Consider the following 20,954-nt stretch of genomic DNA (forward strand, 5'->3'; position numbering starts at 1 on the left):
ACGACGCTGACGTTAGTTAATGTTTGTCTGGGTGTGAGTGAGGACTTAGTGTCAAAAATGTTCACCAGTTCTTTGCTGTGGTAGTTTTGTGATTCAAAATGGCGAAAAGTATGCCGGGCGCTTCAAAGTGTGAAAAACAAGAAATATTCCTGCCTCCAAACATAGTTTTCAAAAAGTCCTATGGTTAATAAGGGGCGAACAAAGAGAAAGCGTTGCAAAATATGCTTCGAAAACAAAATTAGAAAGCAGTCAACATAATCACTGCGAAAAATGTCATGATCGACCCGGATTTTGTGTTGAATGCTGAATGCTTACCCCAAGAGTTTTCTGCAGACCATAAAATGAACCTTATTATAATTTTTACCTTCTTTTATAAATTTCAATTAAACACAAAAAAAATATCATACCACGTTAGAGAAGCTGATTGACTGAAATTTGTGGGGAGTGAATGTATGAAGTATAGCACAGATGCCATAGAAAATATATCTATGATGGAATTAGCTCTTCTGTCAACATTCTTCTTCTTCTTCTTCTGGTTCCTATCCGTTTCGGATGTTGGAAATCATATTGGCAATCATGACCTTGCTCGCTGCGGCTCGAAACAGCTCCGTTGAGGTTTTCTTAAACCATGTTCTTAAATTCCGCAGCCATGATATTCTCCTTCTACCGGGTCCTCGCTTACCTTTGACTTTACCTTGCAATATAGACTGCAGCAGGGAGTAACGGTGCTGATTTCTCATAACGTGTCCCAGATATTGCAATTTTATGCGTTTGATCGTAAACACAATCTCTGGTTCCTTCTTCATTTTTTCTAGAATCTGTCAACATAGAACAGAATATTTATTCTACCGAACAGAAAGAGAGAGGGCACCAATTATTTTTTGAAGAAAAAATAGTAAAAAAGAAACTAAAGGTTAAGGAATTAATAAATTAATAAAGAAATTAAAATAAAATAATTATTTAAATATAAAATCCACAAGGAATCTACGTTCCTGTATTTGGTTGTATACCATATATTAAAAAATTAATTAAAATCCTTTGTAAAAGGTATATATTGCCTTTAAATATATACCTTTAAATATATACCTTTTACAAAGGATTTTAATTAATTATTTAAATATAAATTAATAAAGATGTAATGTTTAGAACGTTACAATAGATCTCGTTTTTTCCCATTCTTATGTCCTAATAAGAATCTTTTATTGAATTCGGAAATTCTCACGATTTCTCACCAGACCTATTAACTGGCTGATATAACTGGCTACTCATAAGATGTTGGCTGCCGCAGACAGGCTGCCAAGTGCGCGGGGACCCTTGTTAATTAAAGCAACAGTGATTTAAAAAAAAAAGAACTACCTTGGCTCCTAAGGGTCCTACCTAGACCATTTGTTTTAGTTTTAAAAGTTGTATTTTTTAACCAGCTTTCCAAATATTTTTAGCCATTTAATTTAAATTAAATTCTACCATGTTATTGTAAATGTTTTAGTCCGGTAAAATAAGGATGCAACCTCGGAATGAAAGATAATAAGCTGAAAATTTGCATACGTCTTTATTTTGATGGTATAAAACTTACCTCAAAAGTCTCATATAATCACGTGTCCGCGACTTAAGATATTTAAGGTCAAAGGTCACGAAAATGAGTTTTCTGCAAATATCTCGTTTCCCTTACACTTTATGACATTTAAGGTGGTAAGAAAAATTGTAGAATGGAAAATTCTCTTCAATTTTTGTCTAAAGTACTTTTATGTACCTTCAACCCTTCTTAAGATAGAGCGCAAAGAGTGGGGGACCGCTTATCTGTGTATACAGTAACGCGAAGTCAGCCAGTAGGATTCAATAAATAATAAGTTATATAGTTAATTATTCACTTAAAATACTATTATTATCATTAAATTTTTATTATTTATTATTTAATAAACTATATTTATAGATATTAATTATAAAATATATATTTTTTATATAATATTTATTTTATTTTTAACAAACATACAATATTAAATGAAATATTTCAAATGAACTTTAATGATATTTTTAACAGCTGTATATACGATAAATTAAGATCAAGTGCAGAATTCAACAATAATCATTTTTATATTTAATTAAATACTGAAAAAATCATATTTATTATTTTTTTAAATTATATATTTATTTATTAATCCAATAATCGATTTATTAAAGTTACAAATATAATATATATTCTTTTATTATGTATGGTTAATATTTTTGTATTAATTTTCTTCTTCATCGTCTTCTTCTTCTTCTTCCTCTGACTGCTCAATATCAGATTCATCATCATCATCCTCGTTTATTAAAGTATCGGAATAAAAATATTCAAGAATATCAGGTGCATATTCACTTTCTTCATTGAAATCATCTGAAGTTGATGAAGCGTTTAGACATGATTGTCCATTACACTGCCCACAAATTAAAGTACATTGCAATCCTGATTTCCTGCATCCGCAATTAGAACCACAACCTTTCTTGCAATTGCAAAATATTGTATTCAGCAGTTCTTCTGGTGCTGGCGGTAATAATGTTGTTATTGGTTCCAGAAATTCATTTTGCATTACCCAGCCGAATTCTTGGGGTTCTAAATCATTTCCCAACCAAATTTGGATCTGATAATAGACACGAATGATATGCTGACGAGCTGCTGCACTTGAAGGTGGAAGACTTGATAACTGCACTGGTTTGTTGAGTCTTGTTGATTTGATGAACTGGGTGTATCGAAAAGAGTCTATATCGTCTTCTGATGTTGGAGCATTATACGCTGCTAAGAAAATACGTACTCCATTTTCAAATAATTCTTGTACAGAGCAGTTTTTTTGTTGAAATAGTTGAGGTGACTGATGTAAATGGTGATTTTTTTTCGAACATTTTAATAAACGGTATTTTACCTTTCCTATAAATCGCAGAAGTCGTATCACATCCACTAAACGCGTGTAAAAATAAGATGTGTTTCTTAGATTGAGGGTATTTATAATTAATATCTATAAATATAGTTTATTAAATAATAAATAATAAAAATTTAATGATAATAATAGTATTTTAAGTGAATAATTAACTATATAACTTATTATTTATTGAATCCTACTGGCTGACTTCGCGTTACCGTATACACAGGTAAGCGGTCCCCCACTCTTTGCGCTCTATCTTAAGAAGGGTTGAAGGTACATAAAAGTACTTGAGACAAAAATTGAAGAGAATTTTCCATTCTACAATTTTTCTTACCACCTTAAATGTCATAAAGTGTAAGGGAAACGAGATATTTGCAGAAAACTCATTTTCGTGACCTTTGACCTTTAATATCTTAAGTCGCGGACACGTGATTATATGAGACTTTTGAGGTAAGTTTTATACCATCAAAATAAAGACGTATGCAAATTTTCAGCTTATTATCTTTTATTCCGAGGTTTGCCCCCTTTTTTGCCTTATTTTACTGGATTATTTATATGCTTAAAAAGTGGTATTTATTATTAAATCATTTTGTGTACATAATTGTAATTTTTTTAAACTTTTTTTCCATAGGTTATTAGTATACGTCTTAAAGAAGAAAATAAGTCATAGATTATTGAGATCCATTCAGTCAAATTCCCTTAACTTTCATCCCTAAATGAAAGTCATTTTGTAGTATCCCCTACTACACATTTTTTTAAGCCCTTTTTTCTATTCGGATTGCCGAATACAGGCCTCTCCTAATTCTCGCCATTCATCTCTGTTGTTTCCACATTGTAAGACGTTTCCACATTGGCCTTGCAGTTCTTTTAATATCGTCGCTTCATCTCATTTGCGGTCTTTCTCGTGGTCTTTTGGCTTCATATGGCCGCCAATTCCCGATTTCTTTATTCCATCGGCCATCCGTAAGACGTTCGTTATGTCCAGTCCATTTCAGTTTAGCTGCAGCTTTACTACACATATCAACTGTCAAACCCGTGTATACAGTTTTGTCGGGTAAAAAACTAACTTAATTAGACTACTAATAGAGCAAGTATGTTTAACTCTCATCTTCGATTAAATATGTCATGTCGCTATGTCTAGAAAGACATATTAATGTTGAGTCATAAATGAACGTTTCAAAATATTCGGTCAAAGGTCATCATAATAAGTCTACGAGATGAATTTGTTTAAATTGTTTAAAATGTAAATATAAATTTATAAAGTTGAATGTAACGAAATTGTAAGAAGCTATTTTTGCAAACAAATTATCATGCGAATGTTTCATGTTTAGAAAACATCATTAATAAGAATCAATTTAAATTTAGACCCACAAAAAACCCGTATTTTACATTAATCACGAGATGTGGTACGACAAAATGATATAAACCATTGTAATGAATCAATGCAAATCAGGACGTTCAACTTTATCAACGTTAATTGTACTTTTATTGAGTTCGCTATTTCGTTTAACAATAATAATCATAAAGATTACTTTTTTCGGGGTTCTTGGTACAGTAGAATGTCACGAATGCGGCACTATTAAAAACCAGGATTGCCGGATTATTGGAATGTTCATAAAGGGAATAGGTACAATGCTGCCGTCCTAACATGAAAGGTCCTATCTGCAAAATTTAGGTTTTGAGAAAATCAAGTTTTTGTTTCTTTTCATTGTATAACGCTTGGTAATTTAAAGAAGTCTTTATGTTTTATTTTATATATTATGTCAGAGAATAGAATTTAATTGCTAGTCAGAATTTTGTTTTATTCTTTCCAGATTAGTCGATTTTTGATTAAATTGCCACTTAGGACAATTTAGCTTAGTGTATCTGAAGTACGTTTTTTTGTATTACTTACTAAAATTGTCCTAAATAAAACTAAAATTCAAATTAACTCAACACTTTTAATTTTATTATACTAAGTTTTATAAAATAATAGAACAAAAAATAGTATTCCTCAAGAATGGAGATCAAGGGAATGGGAATTAATTTATGAAACACAACACTAAAATTAACAACCAAAGTGATAACAAATAAACTGAATGAAATTATAACACAGCCAGAAGAACCACAAGGATTTAGGTCGGGAAGATTATGCATCGACGCTATATTTATAATGAGGCAAATGCAAGAGAAATCATTAGAATACAACAAACCGGCATATCTATGTTTCGTGAACCTTAAGAAGGCATTTGACTGGGTTAAACTAAAAGACGTTATCCACTTACTGTACGCAAGAGAGATACCTCCAGGAATAATCAAAACGATCAAAAATATCTACCAAAAAAACACAATAAAAGTAGAAGAACTAACCGACCCTATTGTAACTGGCAATGGGATAAGGCAGGGATATTCTATGAGTCCTTTATTATTTAACCTGATTATGGATGAAATAACTAAAAAAGGATACCAAATGGTAGAAAAACAACTTAAAATAATCTACTATGTAGACGACGCAATACTGATCTCTCAAAGTGAAGATGATTTACAACTTAAGCTGCACCAATTTAATATAATCGCCAGAAAAATGTTAATTTACCCAAAAAAGACAAAATGCATGCTTACAACAGCAAATTTACTAAGATGTAAATTGGAGCTGGAAGGTAAGATAATAGGAGAAGTGATGGAGTTTAAATATCTAGGCATCACATTATCTAGCTACGGAAAGCTCGAAACTGAAAAGGAAGTTCAAGTGAATAGAGCAAACAGTGCCGCATGCTGCCTGAATGAAACAATATGAAGAAATAAAAATATCGGAAAAGAAATGAACGACAAAATTTACAAAACAGTCATCAGACCAATAATGGCATACGCAGCAGAAACAAGACATGACACAGAGAGGACAAAGAGGATGTTAGAAACAGAAGAGATGAAAACACTTAGAAACATTGATGGCAAAACACTATGTGATAGAGCTAAGATAAGATACAGAGTACAGAGATACAATGTATATGCAAGGTGAGGTACATCAGACAAAGTAAGAACTGTGTAAGAAATAGAAGAGTAGAATGGAACGATCATACAAGCCGAATGACAACAAATAGAGTAGTAAATACGGCAAGAGACGGTTCCCCAATAAGAAGACAATCAGTTGGAAGACCACGAAATCGATGAGATCAGTAGGAAGACCACGAAAACAATGAAACGGCAACTTACTGGAGGTACATTGAAAAACAGACAGAGTCATGTCTATATAAAAAGAAGAAGAAGTTTTAAAACTTAGTACACAATTTACATCCTAATATATGTAACATAAATGATAATAGTTAGATTCGAAACTAGAATCCGACTCATTTCCATTTATATTATTGTCGAATTTATTGGACGTCCCAGGTGCATAATCTGGATCATTCTCGCTTTTGGCTAAATACCATACGTTTACACCTATCGCTGTTCTGGCTACTACATGCTGCATTGCTACAACCAGAAAATATAGACGCACGTGCGTCTATATATTTTGCTACTACTACAAACAATAATTACGATCAGTTATTGCTTATACCTAAGGTAACATTATTAAACTTACCCTTCATCCATTTCTCACAATATATTTACTTAAAATACCAAAAAGCATGAGAGTATTCCCAATGTCTGACAATAAAAAATTTTTGTTTCCCCTTTCCTTAAAATCCCCTTTTTAATTAATTATTTGAAGTTATGTTACACACATGCTTATATCATACTAGGCAAAAATTGTCCTAAATGATGCCGCTCAGTATAAAATACTAGCTTAAATAGTCCTAACTGCATTTTTAAAGTCAAAACGGACAATTTTTCTTAGTATATGTGAGATAGGACAATTTATATTAGTAAACATGGCTTTTTAGTCAGTTAGGACAAACCATTTAGGTATATAATAAGGCACTTAAGACGCTTATAGGACAATTTCATTTTGTACATACATAGATAATATGTTTACGAATGCCGTGAGCCAATAAAGTCATTTTACCAAATTTTGCAGATAGGACTTTTCATGTTAGGACGGCAGAATGGATATCGTTGTTTATGTTCTACAAGTTTTTTATAATTGTAACATTGCGTTGCACAAATGTTTTTGTGCAACTAGTCGTTGTTTAAAAATCTTTTCTCGCGCGTTTCGAGGAATTATAATATCTTAACAGATATGTATATATACGATACAGATACGAGAAGGCAGGGAGAATACCAGTAGAGTGGCTCAAATCGGAGTTCGTACCATTGCCCAAAAAACCAGGAGCAAAAGTTTGTGAAGACTATAGGACCATAAACCTAATAAGCGATCTGCTGAAGCTGTTTTTAAAAGTCATCCACAAAAGCATTTACCGGAAATGCGAGGAACAAATTGCGCCCAATCAGTTTGGATTTATGAACGCCGTTGCTACGAGGGAAGGTTTATTTAGCGTACAGGTATTGTTTTAGAAATGTAGAGATGTCAGCTGTGATGTTTTTGCATGCCTGATTGACTGCAAGAAAGCTTTCGATAGATTCGGGCTTGAACAACTGATGTAAGTGTTGAAGAAGACAGGAATTGACTCAAGAGACCTAAAAATAATAGCTAACCTGTATTGGAATCAATCAGCGGTGCTCCGAATAGATGGAGAATATACAGATCAGGTCAAAATCTTAAAGGGAGTCAGACAGGGGTGCATAATTTCACCGCTGATATTCAATCTGTAAATCATAAGAAGTACTACAGAGGATGAACACAACCGTGGATTTGGTCAACATTGTGAAGGGCCGTAAGCTGCAGTACTTGGGACATATAATGAGAAATCAAGGCAGATATGAGCTACTCCAATGCATTTTGCAAGGTAAAATTGAAGGAAAAAGGGCCCCAGGACGAAGAAGAATATCCTGGCTTGCTAACCTGGGAGCATGGTAATAGACAGACCTCAACACAGCTATTCCGTATAGCAACCAACAAAGTCATCATAGCCAGAATGATCGCCAACGTTTGAAACGGACAGGCACCCTAAGAAGAAGAACAGATACGTCGTTTTTTTCGGCTCATCTTATGCAGATATTGAAACAATTAAATGTATCTGGTTTTGCTTTCACAGTTGTCGTAGTTGGTGGCTCCAGTATTTCTACTATTCTATCTTCTGCTTGTCTTCTTCTTCTTCATGTGCCATCTCCTCTAAGAAGGTTGGCAACCATCATGGCAATTCGCACTTTCGATACCGCTGCTCTAAAGAGGTCAGCAGAAGTGCAGTTAAACCAAGCTCTCGAATTGTTTAACCAGGAGATGCGTCTTCTTCCGCGACTCCTTCTACCCTGTATTCTTCCTTGTATTATTAATTGCAGCAAGCTATAACGCTCGTCCTTCATTGCAATTTTCTGACTTTAATTGTATTTAAAACCTCTTTATCTTTTCCCATTCTTCTCAACACCTCGACATTCGTGACTCTATCCACCCAACTTATTCTTAATATCCTTCTGTAGGCCCATAACTCGAAGGCTTCTAATCTGTCCTTCTGCTTGTACTGGTTCACATATATCATGTGTCATAATTTGCTCGGTTTCTTCGGTTTCGTCAAACCAAGAATTTAAACCTTTTTCACTTGTCCCGAATTCTTTCTGAATTTTGAAACCAATCGGCAATAGGTAGATTATCTTCAGAATCACATTTTTCTGTTTCGTGTGATAGAGCATTCAATGTAGACTGTAGTTTTTTCCATATTGGTATATATGAGATTCACTTACCTTTTTGAATGAGGCCGATCTTATATACTAAAACGCTAAGCCCTTTTCTTGTCCACCACTTTACTCAAAAACCATATTAGATAATTAAAATATTTTTTCGGAATATTATTAGTATTACGTATGAGATTGTCAAGATATACTTTTGGTACAAAAATTCACTTCCGGTTTTGAGATGACCGGAAGTTAAAATTTACTTTAAGTTTTAGACCCCACAATGTATATATGGATCGAAAGGTCTCGTCGAGACGAATCTAAATATGTACTTCCGGTTGCGATCCGACACCGGAAGTGACCCGAAACGCGCATAAAACGTCAAGATAGAGCAAATCTGACACCGGATTCGTGATCAGCATACAAAATTAACTGCTAAATGATATCCATGTCGACATTTGATGAACTAAAAATTGCATTCCGGTTTTGAGGTCGACTTCCGGTTTCGTTTTTATTGGTCAAATCAATAGAGAATTCAACGTAGAGTTCAAAAATGTAAGTTCACGAAATTATCATTTATAGTTTTTGAGTTATTGATAAAAATATTTTTACTTCCGGTCATTGTATATATTGTATATTTTTCTCGCAAAATAAAAATTTCATTTAAAAAACTCAATGTCGAGTTGGTCCGCTAGTATCTACTACTAGACTGCGAACTGCGGAACTTTGGGTATGCTCGATACACACTTGATGCTGGTAGGAATCTTAGCTTCTTGGGATGTTAGCGCGAACACTCGTTGGTCCAGATAGTCCAGAGTGCCATCCATACGGATAAATACATTTGCACGAAAGTCAACTAAGGTGGTTGATTTGTTCTTAGGACCTCCTGTTTCTACCTGATCGTCTACTGAAATGTAGGAGTCAACATCAGTTCCAAACTCTCTATGGTTTACATTACGACTCCTTGGTCCATAGGCTGCAAGACATTCATGCAGTTGGCTGGTAAGAAAACTAGGTTGATATTGGTCAAATTAAGTTTGAAATGGGCTGCACAGTTGTCAACTAAGAGAAGTTTTTTTTTTGAAGAGAGTTCCTTGTCCCACTTTCTCAATTCTTCTTCAAAAATAGCAGAAATCATCCACGCTTTTTTGTTTTGTGTGTAGTTTACAGGCAGTGTTTTTATGTTTTTGAAACATCTAGGATGTAAACTTTTCCCAATAACCAAAAGCTTTCTTTTCTCTGTATCTGTCATGTTTACACACACAAAAACCGTGACTCTTTGTTTTAAAAGCTTTCCACCAACACATTTTTGATTTTTGAAATTTAAATTGTCTATCGTTAATTTTTAAAAGACACCAGTTTCATCGCCATTGAAGATATCTTCATCCTTGTATGGTTGCCTTAGTTGTGGCCATGTGTCACGTTCTCGTCCATACATTTTGCCTCTCGCAACAATTTTCGCGAAGGAAATTTAGTGCCGGGCTTTAAACCGATCTAGCCAGCCGTTAGAGCATGTTCGGAATTTTATGATTGACTTTGTCGATGATATTGAAAAACAAAGAGCGCGTCACAGTAAGTGTCCTAGTTGCTAGTAGAAAAACGTCACACCATGGTGAATTTTTCGGTCTTGAAAGTGAATTCGTCAATCTAGAGGACAAAACGTTTCCGTGGGGATATTTACGTTGAAAGAAAAAGTTTTTTTTTTGGTGTCTCAAATTTAAAAAACCGACACATCACATTTAAAAAATCTGCGGAGAGAGAGAGCTGGATATATCGATTTGTTCCCAATGGGTTGACGAACTAAACCAACTTTTGAATGGCTGTGACCCAATGAACATAGTCAACATGGACCAAATCGAGTTTTTTTTTTATAAATCTCTTCTCGATCGTACTGTGACGTCTTAGCAAAGATAGAACTGTTCTTCGGCAACGGACGGATTTCAAAAGTTGAAACTACTGACCATACAGAAATTTGCGAAATCACGCTGTTTCAAAGGAATAAAGTCACTGCCTTTGAACTTATCGATCAAAAATAAAATCATGGATAGCGATAGAGTTTTTCAATGAATGACTGACTATAGTTAACGGTGACATCAAAACGGAAAATTGCAAAATTTGACAGTTTTTGACAGTTCCTCCGTTTATAATAACTCACCACCATTAGACTACGTAAAAATGTTTTTTTTTTCGAGCAATCACGACATGGAGATTGCAGTCGAGATATTTACAATTTCTCTACAACAACCACTTTAGTTCTAAATCCTTAAAGATTGTCAATTTCTAAGTACATATTAATTTATTGATAGTAAAACGGATTTAATGTATTTGCACTTGATAATTTTTATAAAACATATCGTCACAATGTTTCAACAATTCTACGATAAATCAAAAATTATGAAAGCTACTTTTTAATTATCGTTAAAAAAATAAGTGACAAGGAGATACATAATAATTGAGTCTATTTATGTATACGAATGCATTACCCACATTTAATTTGAATCTTTGCGATCGTAGATGTCGTCAGTTATCATCTAACAAATTCACGACATCTTTGTCATAACCTTTTTTAGAACTTTTTATTTTTTCAGCACGATTTGTACTGTTTACAGTCACTCGACAATTGTGTATAAGCGGAAAATGGAATAAACTCGCAAAAATTTTCGGGCAATAAATTATAACTTTGGTACATTTTTAGCGATGGATCGAAATACTTTAAAGTCCTAGGTACCTCCAAACGATTATGTTTTTCTATTCGGCATTCGACACTCATTCAGTCCGATACTAAATCCGTGTCTAAATTATTTGTGTCCATACGACCATCTTATTCGGCCACCAGTTTGTGACCATTGAAGACAAACTAACGGGTTTCAAAATAAAAATACTTTTTGAATGTAACATAATGACGGTATTAGAGGTATGAGTTTCGCCAGGTAGGAGATCGTATGATTTCTTTTGTTACTTTTTGAATGCTTTCAAATTTTTGCCCTACTGGCAAAAACAGACTAATAGTTACATCGCTGTGGACTCCTATATTTAACCTTCTTCTTTTTGTAGTGTTTCGGATGTTGGCGATTATTAATCTGTACTTAGCACATTGTTGCTCTGAAAAGATATGTGGTAGTTGTGTTGAACTGTGATTGTGTTGTGTTAAAATTTTTCGGCATCCATTACGGAATCTCTTGTTCATCATTTCCCATCATACAACCTATCCTCGGACATGAAATCCCTAATCCTCTTAACATCCATGATTCTATTCAATGTCTTCTGAAAAGAGGAGTGACACTATCCGATACTTAAACAAAATATCCAATTCAATGTATGTGTATGCCATATCTACGTCCTGTTATAACAATTCCGTAAACCAAACCTTCACACAACTCCGCACATAAATACACAAATACTCTACAATCATCATCCATACATACACTTATTATTATTCACTCTCACAAGCTCACAAACCAATTAACATACAAACACCAAAACAAGAAACAAACCAATAACTATAAAACACACCAAACACAAAACAGTGGCACCTCGTACCCTCCTTAAGAGTCGCAATTCACATTACAAGGACAGGAGGAGATTGGTTTTCTGTGGTTTCCCAAACTCATTGCACAAGGATACCTGATCATAGGGGAGGACACAGCCACATCTATCCTCCATTCGTTTACACCAAACAAACAAAAGGCCAACAATCTGAAAAGGACCGTTTTTCCAATGAAATTTGTACTTAGTAGCGGGCTTGGTCCAATCGGCACCCACAAAGGCAGGAGATCCTTCTGACATTACTGCTTTGTAGCCACCACGTAACCTGGGAGAGGGGCAACATGCACAGATTGACGTTTCCCTTAACAAACCCCATCCTTGGAAGAGGCAACAGAGCCTAATCGAAGTAAAAACGTGATCATCCATCATCATTATTTAATCAACTTGATTCCTTATTACGTTTCCTGGTTGATCTTGCGAAGAGACCCAGGTATACAAGTGTCTTGCTGGTAGTCTGAAGTATTGCATTAGTAGTAACTATTAGTGTATGAACTTCTGGCTAATCAATGGTGATTGACCATATTCCTGATTCTATCATTTAGTAATAAAGTACATAAAAACTTCAATTATATAAGGAGACGTGTTTACCATTTTATTGCTGCATGAAAAGAGAGAGATATCAATCATAACAGGCTTGCCAAGTCTTTCACTACACAATTACCTAAATTTAATAAAATAAAATTTATGTCTAAACTTCTTCCCCACAAATATTTAACCTGTTAAGAGATGAATCTGCAGTATGTTGAATAAGTATATTCTTATAGAAAATTCCTCCTCCTAATTGGCGCCGTTTTTACTTAATGATAAAAATCTCATATTTTATTAAAATAAATTTTGTAAAAGAATCTGCCGTATGGTTCTCAATATTTCGTGCTGTTTACCCAAATTGTCACTAAATAGCAAATATGTAATGCCATTACAAATTTCACCAGTCGACATCTCTATGATAAACAGATTTCCTTTGTCAGTATTTTGATTACTCCTGTGTACGCATATACAGTGCTAGTCAAAAGTCCGTTCCTCATCTCGTATCTTTTGAACGGTTATTGTTATAATAGTGAAATTTGGAGGGAGGTAATAATCAGAGATAATTTTAAATGGGACCTTATGACAAGTGATACCTCGTTTGAAAGGTATTGAAAATACCTATTCAGTCATAATAATTTTGTTTGAGTTTAAGTTCATTTTGATGAATAAATTAAATAAATACTAAAATTGTAACTTCTCAGTTAATTAATAAATTTTTAACAAGCAGTTCTTATACCTGGGTCTCTTACTATAAGAACTGGTTTACTATATGAACTGGTGCTGGTGCACATTTTGTGCTCCATCTACTTCCTGACAGTAATGCATCCTATTTCTAAACTCTTGCAGTACTCGTTCAACTGTGTCAGGGGAAATTGCTCTACATACTTCAACAATTCGTTGTTTCAAAATGTCAACATTGTCGGGTGCTGTAGCGTAAACTTTAGATTTCAGGTATACCCATAGAAAATAATCTAATGGTGGGAAGTCCGGAGACCGAGCTGGCTATTCTATCGTACCTCGTCGTCCAATCCATCTACCACGATATTCCTCATCTTAGTAACGTCTTACTGTACCATAATGGTGTGCAGTAGTACCATCTTGTTAAAACGTTATTTCCAAGTTGCCGAATTCATCTGGATTATCCTCCAGAATTTCAAGTATTAACGGTTCAATAGGGATGTTCACTAATTTTTAAATATTGTTAAATTCAATAGGTTATAACATATATAAAAACATAGCAAACATAAAATTGTTTAAAAATATATATTTCTTAAGATAAATCAATTCTTAATTTCAATTCTGATGGAGGCTAGAAAAACGGCTCCTCGCAGCTAGGCTACGGTGTGTGACGTCAGCAGTCGTATCGACAACTGTTTTGTATACGTATTTACGAAGTGTGACCAGTTCTTTAAGTATTTAATCACTGATAATGAAGCCAAATAAGTGGTGTTTTGTTCCTGGGTGTCTAAATACATCTAAAAACAATTCTGAGAAGATTTTTATTACAGTTCCAAACAATTTAACACCATATTCACTTAAAATGGTCAAACCACAGGTTTTTATATTTGCATTTATTTTTTTTTTTAACTTGCATAATAACTGCCTTTTCTAGTTTTTTCCCTCTCTTTGTAGCAAACACCACTTATTTGGCTTCATTATCACTGTATAAATACTTAAAGAACTGGTTACACTTCGTAAATACGTATACACAACAAGTTGTCGATACGACTGCTGACGTCACACACCGTAGCCTCGCTGTTTTTCTAGCCTCCATCAAAATTAAAATTAAGAATTGATTTATCTTAAAAAATATATATTTTTAAATTCATGTTTGCTATATTTTTATATATTTTAAAATCTATTGAATTTAATTGAATTTAACTATATTTAAAAATTAGTGAACATCCCTATTGCATTTTGTAACATCTCCAGATACACTTCACCGGTTAAGTTAGTATTGCGAAAAACAGGCCCAACTATGTGTTCCCCAAAATACGTGCCCAAACATTTTTTTTTTTTTAATTGAGTATGTTTCACGAAAGACGTGAGGATTTGTGTCACTCCAATATCTCACATTGTGTGTATTAACATTTCCATTGAGAGAAAAAGTACTTTCGTCACTAAAACAAATTGTTTTTGTGTAATCGGGCTGATGGTTAATTTTATTGGACATATTTTCACAGAATTCTAGTTTTCGTTCGGGCTCATCATCTGAAAGTTGGTGCACAATTTTTAATTTGTATGGATGAAATTTGTTTTCAGCCAACACTCGGTGTACTGTCTTTTGACTGATTCCATAAATAGATGCAATTTGGGCTGTAGAAGAAGTAGGGTGCACTACCATTTTTGAAATTATGTCAATTTTTTTGTCATCACTAATTGTTGGTCGACCAGATCGTTTGACATCTTGAACACTATCTGTTTGTTTAAACTTCCGAAGAAGAAGATTCCTCAAATAAGCTTTCGATGTAGGACGATCAGGGTACCTCTCATTAAAAAGACGTTCCGCTGCATGGAAATTATTTCCACATTCACCAATTATTAACACAGCTGCTACTTTGTCGGCTACAGTACGTACCATTCTGCCTTTGTAAATATTTAAACGTCTCGTTAAACAATAATTAAACTAAATATTAACTAAGAACAACTTAAATAAACTTCAATTGACTAAACTAAGCAGAAACAGAATATTCTAAAAATTTAGGTATAAATAAATTGCAAACTAAAAATAACTAGAGAATTGACTAAGCTAAGCAGATACAGAAACTAAATATTGAACTATAAACGCTTTTGCAAACTATAAACAAATAAAGAATTGACAAACGTAAACTTTTTTGACAAATAACCAAAGGCGGACGTTAGAATTTTTATTAATTAAATGCCAAACTAAAATTTTAGTATTTATTTAATTTATTCGTCAAAATCATCATAAATCCAAACCAAATTAGTATAATTGAATAGGTATATTAAAATAATTGTAGTTTCGCATTTAATTAATAAATATTCTAACGTTCGCCTCTGGTTAATTGTCAAAAAAGTTGACGTTGACTTAAAAACAATTAGAGAATCGAAAAACGTCAACTTTTTCACAAGTAACCAGAGGCGGAGGTTTTAATATTTATTAATTAAATGCAAAACTACAATTTTAGTATTTATTTAATTTATTCATCAAAATAAGCTTAAGCTCAAACAGAATTAGTACGGTTAAATAGGTATTTTCAATACCTTTCAAACGGGTAGGTATCACTTGCCATAAGGTCCTATTTAAAATTATCTGTCACAGTGGCGCTGTAACGTCATCTGTCACTATTACGTCACTTGTTATGACTATATAGTTATAGTTAAGAAGCCTACGTCTGTTTATTACCTCCCTCCAAATTTCGCTATTATAAGTATAACTGTTGAAAAGGTACGGGGCGGAGGGGACGGACTTTTGACTAGTACCGTATATTATAATGCCTAAATAACCCACAGCTGTCAATATGTATAGTAATACCATTGAAAATTACACACAAATCTTGAAGCCGATTTTAAACAGAAGACTTTTATAGACATTGAAGAGAATAAGCTTTATAATCAGTTCAAAATATACTAAAATACACAGTACATTAATCACTTGAATAAGTGTACGAGAAGTTGTTGACCCGTACTGTGTTCCTTACCGACTGTATTACACACTTTTTTTATCACAACAATTTTACTGATAAATTTATTCAATGTCGAGAAGGTTATCCCCATGTTTTATAATTGGTTTTAGAGGTGCCAAACTAATTATAGACCCTGTTTATCATTGTTTTCTTTCATACTCGGTTAACAAGTGTTTACTTGGGTGATTAAATATATAGAATCAATAATGTCAAGAAATAAATGCTTTATTTAATTTTTCATTTACCACACATTTCCGAAAAATACATAGGACGTTGTACGTGAGATATGTCTAGAATTTTCAAAATATCCAAAAATTGAGTAATATATAAGATCCGTTGGTATCGGCCACTGTTACATCACACACCCTGTATAACAAGTTTTTGTTAAAAAAATGCGTAACTTCACTATTTACTGGGCTACTGCACTAGTGCTGTTTTTAGTCGGGGACGGTACATTTATATCGTCGATATCAACGTGATTCTCAGACGGGGCGTTTGCGTAAGAGGTGGCGCGAAGATTCTTGACGACGGAAGCTGAATTGATGGAATTAGCGGACGGTTTCTATTTTGATTCAGATGTTTCCATCTTGAGATAATTAGGGCGCTTTATTATTTTAATAGCTTCTCGGATTCCTCTTTTGTTATCATAGATTCTGTTTTGAATTCTTCAGTCGGTTTAAAATATGTAACACAGTCTGCACAAGGAATTTTAATTCTTCATTTCCTATTATATTTTCCGTAAGTCATACATACAGTTTGTTTTGTTAGTAATATAATTTGAGATTAACGATCAACAATTAATTATATTTATATTGATAACAAATTTATTTGGCGTCCCACTGACTGCTTATTATAAAATAAAACAAAACTTAAATAACTGCAGTGCTTTTTAAAGATCTTCCCAAAAAAATATTTCTATGAATGAACCTGATGCTAATCTTAATATTTTTCTTTTCAAGTTCTTTTTAAAATAGGCAAAATGCCTATTAAATTTTCGGTATCGTCTAAACATTTACTCGAGATTGGGGAAACCAAATTGAAAAACCAGGTGAAGGAATAAAAACTGGTGATACTTGTGATTTGATTTTTTATTACTGTTTCGTTTGGTAATTACGTGGTATTCAGTGAAGAAAAATCATGGTAACAGTTTTAGCCGTGACACAATTCTTCGGGTTGTGTACCGTGAATTACGTGAATGCCAAATTACTCATTCAATCATTGAACACTTATCTTAGTTTTAAAGGAGCCAAGATATCACGTATTCCAATTTTTTTCATTTTGTATCTAGTAAATAGAAATCTAGATGCTATAGGCATAGTTGAGCTACTGTGAGATACCGTAGTCTTTTTTGCCAGTCGTTTTTGACGATTGGCAATCCCCCGTATACAAGATAAAAAATCAATACATCGTTTTCTAAAATGCGTATCACACCGTAAGTATTTGACAAATAAACTGTAAACAAAAAAAAACGAACAAGACAGGCTAGCTATTTCGTTATCCTAATTTCTATATTTGTCTCTTTTTCAGACAAAAATGAATTGGAACAAGCGTCGTCGTTTCTGGAACAAGCTGCAGTGACTAACCTACTAGAATTCATCAAAACTCTATCAGATATATTGAGACATGGCGGAAATAGCCCTGTCGCCCGAATGGCTGCAGGTTTGCAGTTAAAAAATCAACTCACATCTAAAGACTCTAACATAAAGATCACTTACCAGCAGCGGTGGTTAGCTTTCCCAGAGGACGTTAGGGGGTATATTAAAAATAACGTAAGTGCCGCTGTATTTTCTTATTGCCACGTTTATTTCTATTTTTTCTTTCTATTATTTGTATAGTTTGTGACGGTAGTGAGTCAATTCTGCATTCAATATTTTTTACCTGAATTATTTTGTAAAGATAACTCCGGAGATATATCGCACGTAGCAAAAATTGGCTATAAATGAAAGTCGTAGTGAAACAACAAGTTTACGCTACAACAACACTGTCCTAACTTAATTTAATAGCAGTTCGAACTTTTACAAGAGTTTGTGGCATTAAAAACGCTTTCAACCATTCTTCAGTATGTATCAGGTCTGGTCATTAGAACGTTCTACTTGCGGCAATTATGGGCGTTCGGTCTAATACACACTGGCACATTAACTTTGTAGCAGTAATAGCGTTAATTATCTCACTAGTTACTCTTTTAAGTTATACTGATACTAGTGACAATCAAAGATGATCTCATATTATTTCTGGTCATTGGTAATGGTTCTTGTCGCACTCATTTCAATTACAATACGACCATTAGTGCGTCAGCTACGGGCTTCAGCAGAACATTATGTTAATAGTGCCTATGGGTGCTTTAGTTCTCGAAGTCGACGAAAATGGAATTTATTTGAATTTGTCAACGGGCGATACATATCTGGAGCTAACAATACAGCTTTCAGACCGAGAGGTTGACCACATATACGGTTTTAAAGCATTTCAACACATTATATGGATACTTTTAACACTTCTATTTAACACGTTTAGACTATTATGCGTCGAAAATGCGTCAAAAACATGCGTCGATTATGCGCCAAAAGTGTTGATTATGCGTCAAAAACGTCATAATTGTCGATTATGTGTCACAACGTCAAATATTTGACGCTTAATCGTCACAAATTTAAGCTTTTTGGCGCATTATTGGACTGATTTTGACACATAAGCCACTGGGTGGCTTATGTGTCAAAGAATCCGGAACTACTGTTTACAGTATTTAAACCAACACCATCGTCATCTTCTTCTTCATGTGCCTTGTCCGTTCCGAACGTTGGCAATCAACATGGCTATTCTGACTTTGTTTACGGCAGATCTGAATAGTTCAGCAGATGATAATCCGAACCATTGCCGCAAGTTTTGGAGCCACGAGTGTCTTCTCCTCCCTGGACCCCTTCTGCTGTCTATTTTCCCTTGAACGATCAGTTGTAGTACTCTATATTTATTATGTCTCATAACGTGACCCAAGTATTCCAACTTTCTTTTCTTTATACTTATTCCTACCTCTCTCTCTTTACCTATCCGGCTTAGTACCTCTTCGTTGGTCACGTGCTCAGTCCAGGATATACGTAATATACGTCGGTAAGCCCACATTTCGAAGGCCTCTACTTTTTTCATCAATGTTGCGGTCATTGTCCACGCCTCCATTCCATATAACAAAACCGGGAATACATAACATTTCAGAAGTCGAATTTTGAGAGGTAGGGTGAGGCTTTTAGAGGTGAAAATTTGCTTCATGCTAGTGAACGATGCTCTTGCCTTTTCTACTCTTATACGTATTTCCTTCGCTTGATCCCAATTTGAGTTAACTGTTGTTCCCAAGTAGATGTACGAATCCACGTGTTCAATTCTTTCATTGTCTAATATCTGCTGTTGTGGTTTCTGTTGGGTTTTGCTTACTAACATCCATTTGGTTTTTGTGATATTTAGTCTGAGTCCGTATTGTGCACTTGTTTTTTGTATCTTACTCATTAGGCAACTCAGTTCCTCCATGCTACTTGCTAGAATCACAGTGTCATCAGCATACCTTATGTTATTAATTATTTCTCCATTTATCTTTATGCCTTCTGTGCTTTCCTCCAGCGCTGTCTTAAATACTTCTTCTGAGTATATATTAAAGACAATAGGAGACAAGATACAGCCCTGTCGTACCCCTTTCTTGATCTCAATTTTATTGGTCAATGTAGATCCTACTTTCACTTTAGCTGTTTGGCCCCAATAGAGACTCGCTATTGTTCGAATGTCTCTGTAGTCGACTGCGATCTTATGGAGAACTTCAATTATCTTTTCGTGCTTTACGTTATCGAATGCTTTTGCGTAGTCTATAAAGCATATGTACACGTCTTTGTTCATATCTCTGCAGCGCTGGATGAGTACCTGCAGACTAAAAAGTGCTTCTCTTGTCCCAAGAGAATTCCGAAACCCAAACTGCGAATCTCCAATGTTATCCTCGCATTTTTTGCTTATTCTGTTGTAAATAACCTTGGTGTATGCCTTCGAAATGTGGTTAATTAGACTTATCATCCGATGTTGATCACAAGACTTTGCTTTTGGTTTTTTCGGTATGGCAACAAAAGTTGACTCTAGCCAGTCTTCAGGAAACTCCCCGCTGTTATAAATATTGTTAAAGAGTCTAACGAGTGAGTCTAGAAATTGACTGTTTGTTTCGCACAGCATTTTCAATACTTCCCCGTATACGTTATCGTTGCCTGGTCTTTTGTTATTTTTAAGACCCTTTATAGCATTCTCCACTTCTGATTTTAGAATAGAAGGGCCAGTATCATCATTGCTCAGTGTATACCCACTAGGACGGTCATCATTAAACAGTTGTTCCACATAAGTTTCCCAGATTCTAACTATTTTGTCGGGGTCTAGTTGTAGATTTCCATTATCATCGCATAGCCCTTTCGATAAAATATTGTAGCTTTTCTTTGTTGTGAGTTCCTTTATCTTATGCATATTGTGATAGTCGTATACCTTTTCGCACTGTTCGATTTCTTCGCATCTCTCCGAGAACCATTTCTCTTTAGTTTTTCTTATCTCAGCTCTAATTCGTCTATGGGTTTCGCGGTATTTGGCAGTATCTTTAGTTTTATATATCCGTCTCTCTTCCATCATGTCAAGGATTTCTGCAGTCATCCAGTCTTTCTTTTTTCTCTTATCAGGTAGT

The 20,954-nt window shown here is 34.3% G+C and overlaps 1 protein-coding gene across 2 annotated transcripts in view; it reads left to right on the plus strand.

The window, feature by feature from the left end:
- Fs(2)Ket (Importin subunit beta Fs(2)Ket) overlaps positions 1-20,954 on the plus strand; it is a 54,343-nt gene that overhangs the window by 5,440 nt on the left and 27,949 nt on the right. For both annotated transcript variants that reach the window (XM_072525071.1, XM_072525070.1), the window contains exon 2: positions 17,795-18,036. In XM_072525071.1, coding sequence (XP_072381172.1) covers positions 17,795-18,036 — 242 coding nt within the window. The remainder of the gene's footprint in view (positions 1-17,794; positions 18,037-20,954) is intronic.

Source organism: Diabrotica undecimpunctata, chromosome 3 (assembly GCF_040954645.1).
Source record: "Diabrotica undecimpunctata isolate CICGRU chromosome 3, icDiaUnde3, whole genome shotgun sequence".
Lineage (NCBI taxonomy): Eukaryota > Metazoa > Arthropoda > Insecta > Coleoptera > Chrysomelidae > Diabrotica > Diabrotica undecimpunctata.